Here is a 14,934-nt window from a genome sequence, read left to right as displayed (position 1 = left end):
TGGGGGGGGGGGGACAAGGGGTCCACACAAAGGACACAGCCTCACTTCCATAGCTTCTTGATGGACATATTTTTCTCACTATCCTTTTGCATGACCTGGAGAGGGAGAGAGGAGAGCATATACAAGGGTGAGCAGAGATTTATGTACTGTGAACACGAGCGTGACCCCTGCTCCAGAGCCACCACAAAGGCAGACAAGTGGAGGCACATACCTTAGCTACTGCCATCTCAAAGTCCTCCTGAGTAACGTGGACACGCCGTTCCCGCAGGGCATACATGCCAGCTTCTGTGCACACACCCTAGGTGGAGAGAGGAGCTGAGACCCTGCTGCTGGAGCCCTTAGCACTGAGCTGGCTCTTCAGGCTCCCTGCTACTGCCCTGCTCCCCTGAAGCCTCCAGTTACCTTCACTTCAGCCCCTGAAGCTCCTGGCATCAACTCGGCAATTTTCCTCAGGTTGATCCCCCTGGTCAAGTTCATTTTCCGAGAGTGGATTTTCAGAATGTCCAGCCGGGCCTAGGGATAAGAGAAGAAAGCCTTAAGCCCTGCAGTGTCTCCACAGCCAGAGCTCCTCCAGGCGCAATCCAGCACAGACCTCCTCATTGGGGGGTGGGAATTCAATTTTTCTGTCAATTCTCCCAGGACGAAGCAGGGCAGAGTCCAGGATATCAATCCTATTAGTAGCCATGATGACCTGGGGAAAGGAGTGGGGATCAGCTACACAGCTCTTAGGCCTGCATGCCACCTCCCGCCTTTCGCTGGCCTGTCTAAGGCTTATACCGTCTCACCTTGATATTCTTGGTGGCCTCAAAGCCATCCAGCTGATTGAGCAGTTCTAGCATCGTGCGCTGTACTTCACTGTCGCCTCCAGAGCCCCCCTCCAGCCGTGAAGAGCCAATAGAGTCAATCTCGTCCATGAAGATGATGGATGGAGCATGTTCTCGGGCCATGACAAACAGCTCCCTCACCATTCTTGCCCCTGTGCAGAGGCCAACCTGGCATTAGAGCTAGGTGCGCCCCACCATCTATCGACCCCTCCACTCACTCCTCACAGCCTTGGTCAGTTACCTTCCCCGATGAATTTCTGTACCAGTTCAGAGCCAGAGACACGAATAAAGGTACAGTCCGTATGATGAGCCACGGCACGGGCCAACAATGTCTTCCCAGTGCCTGGGGGTCCATAGAGCAGGACACCCTAGAGGGAGAGTATATATTACACTTAGGGGAAAGGGCAACTCTCTTAGGGAACATGTACATGTGAGGGCTTTGTGTTGGGTCCTTGCATGAGGTGAGGGAGATCTCTCCTGGACTGTGTACTCAAACTAGCTACTGCTCTGGAAACCTCGTTGCTGGCTGCAGTTCAGAGGGAGTCTAAGGCTGGGGTACCTTTGGCTGTGCGATGCCCAGTGCTTCGAAGAGCTCGGGGTGTTTCACAGGCAGCTCGATCACTTCTTTAATCTCCTTGATCTGCTTGTCCAGGCCGCCAATCATCTCATAAGTTGAGTCTGGCACCTTCTCCACCATCATTAGTGACACCAAAGGGTCCACCTTGTTAGGTAAGATCTTGTGCAGAGTGTAGCTGTCGTTTCTTAGAGCGACCCGACAATTGGGCGTCACATCATTGATATCAATGTTCTTGTCCACATCAACAACAAATTTGCCCTCAGGATGGACCTGAGGAAATAATAAGGGGTTATGATCTCCCTCGGTAGTCAGCACAGCCACCCCAGGATTCTCACAGGGAAGCGTGGGGCAATGCGACAGGGAGGGTGCGCCAGGAGCCGGGCCGCGGTGCCAGGAGCCGGGCCACAGTGCCATGCTGCTTTTACCTTGACCAACACTTTTTTCTTATCCATGGCCCTCACGACTTCTCCAACGTAGGAGCCCTGTTCCTGCAACAGCTGCAGCTCTTCCCGCAACAGGCGAACTAAAAACAACAACCAGCCCCAAACCATTAACAAAACACAGGCACCTAAGGACCATGTCAACACTCGGAAGGGAAGAAAGGGGCTTCCTTCCGGCGGGCAGGGCTTTGAAGAGATGTGCATGGAGACAGCCACTCAGAGAACAGCGAGAGCATCACTGTGGGCGAGAGGAGGCTGAGCACGGCACTAAGATGGGGACACCTAAACCCTGCCTCAAACCAACACCGAGTTTTCTGTCTTCTCCCCTCTCACCTTTTGCATTCAGCTCATTCCTCTGTGCCTGCAGTCTACGGAGATTCTGGCTCTTATCATTTACAATCAGCTGTGGAGACAAGAGACAAGCCCTTACTCAAGGTCAAAGCCTCTCCCTCCCCCCCCCCCCTTTGAGACAGGGTTTCTCTGTGTAGCCCCGGCCGTCCTGGAACTCTGTAGACCAGACTGGCCTCGAACTCAGAGATCTGCCTGCCTCTGCCTCCCTCCACGCCCGGCCTAGCTGAGACTCTTAAAGGCAGGTTTAAGTTGCTCCTTCAGCTTCCCCAGCAATATCTGAAGGCTCTGTCCTGCCCTCTTTAAGATTTCCTTACGAGAGGCTTGGAGAAGATGCTGCACTGACTGCTCTTCCAGAGGTTCTGAGTTCAATTCCCAGAAACCATCTGGTGGCTCACAACCATCTGTAATGGGATCTGATGCCCTCTTCTGGTGTGTCTGAAGACAACTACAGTGTATTCACATAAATAAAATAACTTAATTAAAATTAAAAAAAGGATTTCCTAATAAGGCCCAGGCAAGTAACACAAAAGGCCCACCACTACTGGTCCAAGAAGAACAAAATCTAATGGAGAGAAACTACATTTTGCTCATGGGAGTGGCTTCTGGAGAGGCAACATGGGACGGTGGGAAGGTCCTGGCATGAGAAGCCTGAGTTCTGGCCCAATTGCTCTGAGTTAAAGGGAAGTCGGTTCTGAGCTGCAAGTCTTCTGGTATGTGTATATAGCCCAGAGTGACTGCAGCAACCAGGAAAGTGACACACAGACCGTGTGTGTGTGTGTGTGTGTGTGTGTGTGTGTGTGTGTGTGTGTGTGTGTAACAGAGGGGTGTAAGTGATTTGTAGGGAAAACGAGAACGGAGGATACTTTAATTAGAGAGCGGGAAGAAGAGAAATACAGGAGGGAAAGCAAGATGAGATAGTAAGGACGTTTGAAAAGTTATCCCTAGCTACATAATATATAATACATACAAGCTGTGGATATACATGTAGTTAAATGCTATTTTCCCATCTGGATTGATAATGCTCCATTCGGTACTGGTTAATAAAAAACCCACCATGTCTGAGAAGCCATCTTTTGAGTTGTTGGTCAGAGTCACTCAAGAGACTCCTAAAACACAGGCTATTTCTGTTGTCAGTGGTGCCCCTTCCTCCTGAGGAGTGAAGTGTGACTCCATTGCTGAAGGCACCGTGCACTTCACACACAGGACCCAGAGCACTTGACTTGGCTGCTCTATCCCTAAGGCGCCACACAAGCTTCTCAGGAGGAAGCAACCAACAGTTCTCCACAGCTACGATGGCTATGAACCACAGCAGTTACTGTGGTGGCGCCCAACAGTTCTCAAATTGGACTTGCAGCCTGCTTAACAGGAGGAGGATCACGCCTGGTACTAGAAACATAGCCAACTATGCTGGGCTAGTTAAGTTATGGATCCTGGAGAACCCACAACCACTTTACCTGTATAATCCCTAACTGCAGTGCATTTCCTACAGACAAATGGAGTTCTAATCCCTTCTCAAGAAACTTCTCTTGGCAGCAAATGGAGACAATTACAGACAACCACAAGTGATCAAAATGTAGAGACAGAGGCTGAGCGGTGCCTTGTCCCAGCCGATACACTCGTACAACACAACCCCTACCCCTAAGGCTCGGAGTTCAAAGATCCCAGGAGCCAGAGAAACAACCGTTTGCTGGGAGACCGTCTCTTAGCAATGTCAGGAGGCCACACTCATGAAGTCTCATCAATATGGCTGCTTAAATAAGTACACCGATGACACCCACAGACATGCTTGCTAACACGGAAGGGAGAGGTTCATTCATGGGGCCCCAACCCTAGACAAAGAATTATGGGCTACTGAGGAATTCTGAGAGGACAACAGACTTCCCCAAGGAAGAACCCCCATGTGGTTATCCAATACCAAGTGAGCACATACATACAGGTAACATTATGTAGACCCAACAGGTTGTATTTATGTATTTAGGGTGGTGGTGATAAGGATTTCAAGATATAAAATTAGGAAAAACAGTTTAATAGGTAGGCATGATGACACAGGCTTGTAATTCCAACCCTAATGCGGCTGGGTGCTGCAGAGTGCCAGACCATATACAATGAGATTCTATTTTAACAAATCCACTAAATAAACAAAAATAAGACAAGGGCAAGACAATAAAAGACAGACAACAGCATCTACTCTCCTGCTTCCTTTCAGACCCGGGAAGGATGAAACCACTCGGAGAAGCATTAAAAAGGCATAAGAACCATACTGGGTGGGGAGGCTCATGCTTTTATCCCAGCACTTGGGAGGCAGGCGAATTCTGAGATTGAGTCCAGCCTGATCTACATAGGGAGTTGTGGGTCAATTGCGGGTACACGGTGAGACATTTGTCTAAAGAGGAAGAAGTAAACTAAACAGAAGAGCCGTGAATGCACCTGCAGTTCAGACATTCTCTCTGCAGCTTCCCTCCCAAACCCATTCTCGTCCCCACTCCCACCTCTGGCTAGTGGTTCCTTCTGCAGGTTGTGTTTTCCAGACAGGGTTTTATGTAATCCAGACTGGCTTCAAACTCAAAACACTACCCCTGCCTCAGCCTCGGGAGTGCCAACCTTACGGGTGTAATAGGTGACTCTTGGGCCTGGAGAGGTGGTTAAAAGTACCAGATGTTCCTCTAGAGAACCTGGGTTTGATTCCCGGCACCCACATGGCAGGTCACAACGTTCTGTAACTCCATTTCCAGGGGATCCTATACTGTCTTCTGGCCTTCACAGGCAACCGTATGGCACAGACATTAGATGTGAGCAAAACACCCGAACACATAAAATAAAATGAAAAACTTGGAAAAGCAAGCACACAAAACAAAAATCCTGACTAAATACTGTTCCCATCAAAGAGATTATCAATCCACCTTACACAGCTTGCTACTTCCTGACTACAAAGGCGGCGCTGGAGAGATGGCTCAGCAGTTAAGAGGGTTCACTGCTTTTGTAGAGAGCCTGGGTTTAGTTCTCAGCACCTGTGGTAGCTCACAACTATCTGTAACTCAGGTGTCAGGGGAGCCACTGCCCTCTTCTGCCTTGCACAGACACCTGTACACATGTGGTACACGTAAGCTTACGCAGGCATATATACATATACACATAAGAAACAGACACCCAAAGACCTACAAACGGACAACAATGGAAAAGAACTCTTGGCTGCACTCCCTCCCAGTGGGAAAAAGGACACAGAGAAATCTAAATCTGCACCTCCCAGCTCGCATCCTCGACTAGCTCCCTCTGCTGTCTGTACTCACCTGGAGTTCTTCAATCTTGGACAGATAATATTGACGGAGTCCACTGCCTGCCTTCCCCTCTTCCAGTTCCATCTGAAGCACAAATGTAAATGTTAAAAAAAAAAAAAAGGCATAAACTACGAAGGGGTAAAGTCAAAGTATTTTCGGGGCACTCTACCATATAGCTTAAGAAACAAGGCCGGGAAAATATCATTCCCTTTTTCCTCAGAAACTGATGTCTCGATGGGCGAGGTCTGTGTGTTTGAACTTCGGAGGCTTAGTTCTTGGTTCTAACTCTTCATTTCTGAACGCACTACAAGGATGCAATTACCGCCTACCTTCTTAGACTTTTAAGAGTCTCAAGGGGCCATATAGCCACCGAGCGCATTGCCCTGTGGCTAGAGCTATACATGCCCAAGGTTTAACCACTACAGACAAAGCCAGATCGGAGGGACCAAGTCCGGGTCGACCCCCAGGCCATTCCGGCTTGCCAGCTCTTCATTCAGTTTCTACCCAGCCCTGTCCTGCTTTCCTCGGGGCTGCGCTGACACAGCAGATCCAGTCCCAGGCAGGGGCCAGTCTGACGTGGTCCACCCAGCCCTGATCCGCTCGACCCTCTCGCTCGTGGCCACCCCTCACTTCAGATTTTGTGCACTCCGCACTCAGCTTGGATGCCGCCCTGCCGCCGCGGCAGAACCCTTACCTGCTCTGGCCCATCAAGCGCCATCTTCCCTCTTTCGGCAGGGACCGTCGGCATCCAAGTCACCCTATCGCGCAGGCGCGGAGGCGAAAGCGTGCGACCTGGGTCACCACCGAGAACAGTTCCGGGTCAATGGGCGGGGTGTGTGGCGGGGCAAACACAGTGGCTCTATTAGTAGAGGCTCTACTGGAGGTCACTAGTTTTGTGAAGAGACATTGAACTTCTGGTTGATGCTTCCTAGAGTCTAGGATACGAGTTATTGCACCCTACTTCCTAGCCTCTACTTTTAACTTGTAAGACCCGCAAACACAAAAAAATTTTGGCCACACTCAAAAGGGCGGAAATCCTGGCGCCAGGAACGTAGGAAACGCGCGCAGAAGCGGAAGTACGATTACTGCCTACATGTGCTGCTTCCGAAGTGTTGAAAACCTGCCGAGTTAAGGGCTCTCTAACGTCCCGGTAAGCGACTGCTCCACCGCCTAAGGAACCGAAGCGAGATCCAGTGCTCGGAAAGACGTCCTCATCGTTTTCTTTCTTCCTCCCAGGAGTGAGTGATACTACCCCATCCCGCCATGGGCAAGAAAGGCAAAGTAGGCAAGAGCCGGCGGGACAAGTTCTATCACTTGGCCAAGGAGACCGGTGAGTGGGTTCGCGCGGAGGAACAACATATCTGTCTTCCCGCTGCTTCGAATCCTGAGTTACTTTTCCTTCGAGGGGTTATGGGGTTGTGAGGCTTTCCTCCTGGAAAAGGCCTCCGTTGACGTTATTGCCTTATACATCCACTCCCCACGGTCCAGGTTATCGTTCGCGCTCTGCCTTCAAACTGATCCAGCTCAATCGCCGCTTTCAGTTTCTGCAGAAAGCCCGGGCCTTGCTGGACCTGTGTGCTGCGCCTGGCGGATGGTAACGTTTGGCAGGGGCCGCTATGATGACACGTTCCTGGCACTGGTTGGCTTTGAGTTGCTTTTGGGGGAGGGTGGGAATCCGATTACACAATTCAGATTAAATAGTCCATATAGCATGTCTCTCTCTCAAATTTTGGAAGGGAGTGTCATTTTTCCTCCTCTTGTGGGACCAAACCTAAGGACTTAACTTATGCTAGGCAGCCGCTCCACCACCGAGTTATATCTCCAATTGCTTTTTTATTTTAATTGAGACAGGGACTTGACTCTGAAAAATTGCCAAGGATGGCTTTGAACTTTTGGTCTTAATCTCTTGCCCTCCTTAGTGGCTGGTAATGCAGGCCTGTGTTGCCATGCCCAGCAGGTTGCTTCTTGAATGTATGAATAGACATTTGACCACTACACTTAACAGGTGCCCCTTAAGGGCGTGAGAAGTCATATTGCCAAGGAATGAAAGGTATTTAAATCTCTCTCTTTCACAGGCTGCAGGTGGCTGCCAAGTTTATGCCTGTATCCAGTCTTATTGTAGGTGAGTGACTCTTGGGTATTTGAGGGGGAGGGGTGGGTGAAGTACTAAGTTTGTCCTACATCTCCTTCCACCCTTTAATACACTGACTTAACATCTTTCAGGAGTGGACCTGGTTCCAATCAAGCCTCTCCCCAATGTGGTGACTCTCCAGGAAGATATCACAACAGAACGCTGTAGGCAGGTAATAAGACCTCTCTTCTTTCCTCTTTATGTGGTGTCATTTCCCTTTTTGGGGGGGCGGGGGGGACTTCTCTGTGTAGCCCTGGCTGTCCTGGAACTCAACTATGTAGACCAGGCTGGCCTGGAACTCAGAAATCCGCCTGTCTTTGCCTCCTAAGTGCTGGGATTAAAGGGGTGTGCCACTAGTGCCCAGAGTGAAACACTGGCCGGGCGTGGTGGCGCACGCCTTTGATCCCAGCACTCGGGAGGCAGAGGCAGGCGGATTTCTGAGTTCGAGGCCAGCCTGTTTTACAAATTGAGTTCCAGGACAGCCAGGGCTATACAGAGAAACCCTGTCTCGAAAAACCAAAAAAAATAAAAAAGAGAGTGAAACACTGGCGGCGCACGCCTTTAATCCCAGCACTCAGGAGGCAGAGGCAGGCAGATTTCTGAGTTCAAGACCAGCCTGGTTTACAGAGTGAGTTCCAGGACAGCCAGGGCTACACAGAGAAACCCTATCTCAAAAAAAAAAAAAACAAAAAAAGAGTGAAATACTTCCCAATTTACCATGGTTTCAAGCACATGGCCAAAAAGACTGACAATCCTGGTGTACATTTCCATCTTTATTTACAATCTAGTGTTTTTGTTTTTCCTTTTCTCCTTGAGATAGAATCTTGCTCTGTACTTTAGTATAGCTCCTGTGTATCCCACACTGATGTGGAGCTGACTACATAGCCTAGTTTGGCCTTGATCCCAAGTCGCTCTGCCTCTTTTTTATGTATGTATGTATGTATGTATGTATGTATGTATGTATGTATGTATGTATTATATGTAAGTTACACTATAGCTGTCTTCAGACACCCCAGAAGAGGGCATCAGATCTCATTATGGATGGTTGTGAGCCATCATGTGGTTGCTGGGATTTGAACTCACGACCTTTGGAGAGCAGTCAGTGCTCTTAACCACTGAGCCATCTCTCCAGCCCCTGCCTCTAGCTCTTGAGTACTGGAATTGCAGTGGAGTGCCACCGTGCCTGGCGGGGATAGTACTGTGAATTGGTGGAAGGATAAGAGATCTATCTTCAGAAAAGTTCTTTCCAGGGAAGTAATTCTAAGCTTTGTTGTTGCTGCATCCCTAGTACCTGGTGAAGTATGTTGACAATGGTGGGCACTCAGTAAATGACTAGACAGATGACTGAAGCAGAATTCTGTTCTTTAGCAATTACTGTTTCCATTGCTATAACCCCTTTACTTTCATTAGGCCCTGAGGAAGGAGCTGAAGACCTGGAAAGTTGATGTTGTGCTCAATGATGGGGCTCCCAATGTGGGGGCTAGTTGGGTCCATGATGCTTATTCACAAGGTACAGGGAGTGTGGGTTTGGAGGTGAGGGTGGACATGGCAGGTCCCAAGGCTGCAGAGGTTCCCTGACTGTTTCTGTCCTACAGCTCACCTAACTCTGATGGCTCTACGTTTGGCTTGTGATTTTTTGGCCCGTGGTGGTTGTTTCATCACAAAAGTCTTTCGTTCCCGAGACTATCAGCCCCTGCTGTGGATCTTCCAGCAGCTGTTCCACCGTGTCCAGGCCACGAAGCCCCAGGCCTCTCGCCATGAATCTGCAGAAATCTTTGTAGTCTGTCAAGGTGAGCCATCACTACTTCCTCTTGACACAGCCTAATTATAAAAGCATACTTTTAATCTATCTTCTCCTTTTAGGATTCTTGGCTCCAGACAAGGTTGATGCTAAATTCTTCGATCCCAAGTTTGCCTTTAAGGAGGTTGAAGTTCAGGCTAAAACTGTTACTGAGTTGGTGACAAAGAAGAAGCCAAAGGTGGTATTGTTACTGTTGTAAGAAATGGGTTCTGAAACTGGGAGAACTTGATTATCTAAGAAGCGACTGTCTAGTAATTATCCTTATTTCTCTTCCTAAGGCTGAAGGCTATGCCGAAGGTGACCTTACTCTTTATCACCGAACCTCAGTTACGGACTTCTTGCGAGCTGCCAATCCTGTTGACTTCCTCTCCAAGGCCAGCGAAGTGAGTTCCCAGAGTGAGAGTCTCTGGGAGGGCTGGAAACATGGCCAGAACAACATCCCATTCCCTTCCTTCACAAACAGATCTCAATAGATGATGAAGAGTTGGCCCAGCACCCAGCTACAACTGAAGACATTAGAGCATGCTGTCAGGACATCAAAGTGCTGGGGCGAAAGGAACTTAGGTACTCAGGTGTAAAGGCAACATGACGTTGGACTCTGGGGACCAGGATTCTGTTAAGTTTGTGGCTAAAGTCTGAAATCTGGACTTTTAAGAAGAGACAGGGACAAAGATGGAGACAGTAAGATTAGTCAGTAATAGTATTTCTTGGGCAGGTCTCTTCTGAATTGGAGAACAAAGCTTCGGCGATATGTGGCCAAGAAGCTGAAAGAGCAAGCAAAGGCATTGGACATCAGGTAAGGAGGAGGTAGCCAGGGTTAAGGAGGGTTGGGTGTGGGTTCAAGTGTCTGGGAAAATAAACCTTTGGACTGGTTTGTCAGCCTCAGCTCAGAAGAAGAAGAAGGAGGTGATGAGGAAGAGTCAGTTGCTGAGACAAAGCAGGCTTCAGAGGAGGAAGACGAGAAAGAGGAGGAAGAACAGCTTAATCGGACTCTGGCAGAGATGAAAGCCCAAGAAGTGGCAGAACTAAAGAGGTGAGGGGTCTGACAACGAGTACATGGAAAGGGTAAAGGACACTCAAGTTTTGGAGACAAGCAGGTTAAATCCCTCAACTATCTGTTCAGGAAGAAGAAGAAATTGCTTCGTGAGCAGAGGAAGCAGCGGGAGCGTGTAGAGCTGAAGATGGATTTGCCTGGGGTTTCTATTGCAGATGAGGGGGAGACAGGCATGTTCTCCCTGCGAACCATCCGTGGTCAGCAGGTCAGTTTGAGGGCTCAGAGGCAGGGGGAAACACTGAGTTAAATATATAGAGTGATCATGGGATTTGGTTGTTGTGTTTACCTATAAATACTAGAGGAGAAACAGAGTACCCCATGACTCCAGAATGCTAAATTGAAATACGTCTAATATGATGAGATCAGGAAGATCTATAAGCTAGAGTTCAGACCAAGAGTTCACACAACAGTAGATGAAGTTGTAGTGCTTGGGTTACCAAGAGGGCGCATTGACTTCACTGGGTCTAATGAGCACCGTGATTTGGGCTGCTGAAGAACATGCCTTTCAAAGCAATCTCACAGCAAAATGAGCTTCTGTGGTGCAATGGCCTGGTCACCTTTTTTATGACACAGGAGAGGCAATAGAGCTGGAACAATTTGTGCCAACTCCCCCCTTTTATTATGTAACTTAGTCTGTTTTCCCCATTTGTTAAATAAGAATACACCATATCTTATGGAAATGGTTGAGTATTATCCCCAGAATGTGATAAATACTCAAATAGCAGCTCTGTCCACCATGAGAAGATGTTTTGGGGTTCTAATAGTAGTCGAAATCAACAGATGCAGTTTGATGCCTGTTGAGTTCTCCTTTACTCGGCATCAAATTCACACAAATGTGAATTCTGTATGTCAAGTGGCTTTTGAGGGTTTTTTTGTAAACTAGTCAGTATGTAGATCAGCACCCTGTGTGTTTTAGACAGGTTGGTTGCTTCCTAGGTCACAGCTGCTGTGTAGGCACTGATATTTGCCAGTGTTCTTTCTTATCAATGTTGCTGAGCTGAGTTAATGGGCTTGGGAAGATGCTGCCTAAGTTCTTGAATCTATTCCTGTTGAACTTCAGTTGTTAGAGGAAGTAACCCAAGGAGACATGAATGCTGCAGACACCTTTCTGTCTGATCTGCCAAGGGATGACATCTATGTGTCAGATGCTGAGGACGATGATGATACTTCTCTGGAAAGTGACCTGGATCCAGAAGAGCTGGCAGGAGTCGGGACACACTCCGATCTGAAGGAGCAGAAGTGGTATGGGCTCTCTGTCTGAGAGGAAGTGCTGCCCTCTGAGACAGAATTAACTAGTGTGGGCACAGACAAAGGAAAGCTTATGAGGTTGGTTGGGTCTCTTGAATCTGACCTCTTTCCTTTGGGTCTACAGCTTGCGGTTTGCTCAAGTAGATGACAATAAAGAAGAAGAAGGAGAGAATCCATTGTTGGTACCACTAGAAGAAAAGGCAGTGCTGCAGGAAGAGCAAGCTAGCCTGTGGTTCTCCAAGGTAGAGCTAGGGAGACTGGTGGGACATGGCATTCCCTAGCAGAAGGGATGCTGAGGTTTTCCTATCATAGGACGGCTTCAGTGGGATAGAGGATGATGCTGACGAAGCCCTGGAGATCAGCCAGGCACAGCTGCTGTACAAGAGCCGTCGGAAGGAGCAGCAGCCAACAGATCCACCTCCACCACCTACTAACTTGAAGACTGAGAAGAAATCTCCCCAGTGCCAGAATGAGGTCCCTAAGGAGACAGAAGCCGTCTTGGGGACAGAGGCTGTCACTGACCCTGGAGGGGAGGAAAGAGGCAACAGCTCAGATAGTGACAGCAGCAGTAGTGAAGATGAAGATAGGTAAGTGGATGGGTTTCTGTGCAATTAATTGCATTAGGCAGTTTTAAATGAGAGAAAAGTTGAAGCGAGGTGGAGTATCACCTTGCAAAGGTGGAATAAGCACAGTCTATCTCTTCCAGTTGGAAAGTATCCCGTGGTGTGAAGCGAAGCCGTGGTTCTAAGGCAGATGAGGATGGGTTTGAGGTGGTGCCTATTGAGGACCCAGGTAAGAGGTTTGTACACAGTGGAGAGAGAAACCAGTCCAAGTTTCAGCGATGAGAATCGGGCTTTGATTTTTTGTCTTTACCTCTCTAGTGAAATACCGAATTCTGGACCCTGAAGGCCTTGCTCTAGGTGCTGTTATTGCCTCTTCCAAAAAGGCAAAGAGAGACCTTATAGATAATTCATTCAACCGGTAAGGGGCCAGCACACTGTCAGGTGCGGTGGACTATGCCAAGTTTTCTTCCAGTGATTTCAACAGGGGATTATTGGCCTGGTCTCCTCTCTACTCAGGTATGCTTTTAATGAAGAGGAGGGAGAACTTCCTGAGTGGTTCGCGCAGGAAGAGAAACAGCATCGGATACGCCAGCTGCCTATTGATAAGAAGGAAGTGGAACATTACCGAAAACGCTGGCGGGAAATCAATGCACGGCCCATCAAGAAAGTAGCTGAGGCCAAGGCCAGAAAGAAACGGAGGGTAAGTGGCTGAGGTTGCCTGAGGTTAGGAGCTGTGGAGAAAGGTATAGAGACTAACTGATGCTTCTTCCCAGATGCTGAAGAAGCTGGAGCAGACCAAAAAGAAGGCAGAAGCTGTGGTGAATACAGTGGACATCTCAGAACGAGAAAAAGTGGCACAGCTGCGAAGGTGATCTGGCAAAGAAGAGTCCTAAGGACACTGGGTTATCGAGTTCTAGAGAACAGACCTTTTAACCTGTTTCTTTCTTTTATAGTCTCTACAAGAAGGCTGGACTTGGCAAGGAGAAACGCCAGGTGACCTATGTTGTAGCCAAAAAGGGTGTAGGCCGTAAGGTCCGGAGGCCAGCTGGAGTCAGAGGTCATTTCAAGGTAGTGGACTCTCGGATGAAGAAGGATCAGAGAGCACAGCAACGAAAGGAACAGAAGAAGAAACACAAGCGAAAGTGAGCAGAGTTGTCTGCAAAGACTGAAGAACAGGGCCGTGTGTGGTGGTGCACACCTTTAATCCCAGCACTGGGGAGGCAGAGGCAGGCGGATTTCTTTCGAGGCCAGCCTGGTCTACAAACTGAGTTCCAGGGCAATACAGAGAAACCCTGTCTCAAAAAACCACAAAAAAAAAAAAAAAAAAAAAGAGAGACAAACGGGAAGGGAGGTATACAGAGAATTACCATGAAAGCACCAAGGAAATATTTCATCATGTCAGACAGACTGACAACCCACATCTTCGCTTGGGATGGGAACAAATCTTTTCTAAGCTTCAGGGGAATTCAGTATTGCTGGCACTTTTGTTGTAGCCTGTGGCTAAGCATATGGTTCCTTTGGAGTCCTCTCCCACCCTTTTCCAGTATTTGAATAAAAAGATAAAAAGAGAGAACTTTTCTGATAGTTTAATAAGCAAGCACTTCCCCACATTTCACATCATGGGCTGTACTGTTCCAAGCCATAATTTAATATGTAGCAACTAACTTGCATGGTAGAAACGACAGCCCTCAGGTCCCAGTAGTAAGACATTTACTATCGAGCAAGCAGAGAGGGAATGCACATCTTAAAGAAACCTTCACAAAAATCACAAAATTCAAAGTTTGTATATTTCTTTTTCTTTTATAAACAAGATAGAACAAAAATCAAAATCATTTCAGCAGAAGACTTTTTCTACTATTAGGGCAAGTTTAAAAAAACAAAACAAAACAAATAGACACTTTGAATGCTACTGTTGGGGTTGGTTTTAAATGGTAAATTTAGCAGTACTCCAGGCCTGGATCATCCTGGAATCCTTCCAAGATGATCATTCCTTCAGTCCCAGTGGCTTTCAAAGCCTGTGTCTGGAAGGCTGTCTTTCCTACATGTCTCAGGGCTGGAAACAGTCTGGGGAGCCTGAGAGCTCAGGCACCTTCCCTGCAAACATCTGAAAGCACCATTGCTTCCCAAGCATCCCTAACAGAGCAGAAGTTGGGACTGCCTGGCCACAGCTAAGAAAAAAAGTCCAATTTATAGATGTTTATAAGGTGACATTTTAGTAAAAAATATAAGCTATTATAAACCCAGNGTGAGTTTTTGTGCCCTAAAAGNCCCTTTCTCCCTAAGTACTCTACTTACCCTCCTTAAAACTCACCCACAGCAACACAAGCTTCCCAGCTCTCTGCTTTCCAGGGCCAACTCAGGTTCCCAAGGAAACCTCTGAATGAACACCAGATGAAGGTATAATTCACTCTCCAGTTCTCCACCAAGGGCAGGGGATTTGTATATCTTGGACCCCAACCCAGCCCTGAGACACCTCATTACCAAACTCTTCCTAAAAATAAAATTAAAGACAACTGACAACGCTGATTTCACATACCCTCTAACTATCCCACCGGCTTTTCTTGCGTTTGGGTGGCTCTGGAACAGCAAAGCCATCAGGTGTCTTATCTGTCTTGCTGTCCACTTTGTCCATCCTGCTGCTATCCACCTTGGGGTCCATCTTGTTTTCAC

General features: G+C 48.1%; 2 protein-coding genes across 2 annotated transcripts; one reads left to right on the top strand and one right to left on the bottom strand.

Annotated features, from left to right (window-relative positions):
* Nucleotide 1: 1 nt before the first annotated feature.
* Nucleotides 2–6,240, bottom strand: Psmc5 (proteasome 26S subunit, ATPase 5). Its single transcript, XM_021212075.2, has 11 exons — nt 6,162–6,240; nt 5,480–5,551; nt 2,175–2,244; nt 1,827–1,924; nt 1,384–1,671; nt 1,066–1,192; nt 786–976; nt 593–691; nt 403–513; nt 212–298; nt 2–95 (listed from the first exon to the last, which is right to left on the bottom strand). Exons 1-11 carry the CDS (start codon nt 6,213–6,215, stop codon nt 42–44), a joined length of 1,251 nt encoding a protein of 416 aa, XP_021067734.1. The 5' UTR covers nt 6,216–6,240; the 3' UTR covers nt 2–41.
* Nucleotides 6,241–6,329: 89 nt separating this feature from the next.
* On the top strand, nt 6,330–13,509 carry Ftsj3 (FtsJ RNA 2'-O-methyltransferase 3). Its single transcript, XM_021212466.2, has 21 exons — nt 6,330–6,617; nt 6,704–6,797; nt 6,956–7,061; nt 7,543–7,589; nt 7,691–7,770; nt 9,009–9,108; nt 9,194–9,388; nt 9,462–9,577; nt 9,678–9,782; nt 9,863–9,963; nt 10,115–10,195; nt 10,280–10,432; nt 10,523–10,658; nt 11,514–11,695; nt 11,826–11,943; nt 12,014–12,288; nt 12,408–12,493; nt 12,583–12,682; nt 12,781–12,964; nt 13,038–13,132; nt 13,218–13,509. Exons 2-21 carry the CDS (start codon nt 6,731–6,733, stop codon nt 13,408–13,410), a joined length of 2,520 nt encoding a protein of 839 aa, XP_021068125.1. The 5' UTR covers nt 6,330–6,617; nt 6,704–6,730; the 3' UTR covers nt 13,411–13,509.
* Nucleotides 13,510–14,934: the final 1,425 nt, after the last annotated feature.

The sequence above is a fragment of the Mus pahari genome, chromosome 14, assembly GCF_900095145.1.
Source record: "Mus pahari chromosome 14, PAHARI_EIJ_v1.1, whole genome shotgun sequence".
In the NCBI taxonomy this organism is placed as follows: domain Eukaryota; kingdom Metazoa; phylum Chordata; class Mammalia; order Rodentia; family Muridae; genus Mus; species Mus pahari.
Note: the sequence above shows the minus strand (reverse complement) of the source record. Positions and strands in the feature narration are given on the sequence as shown.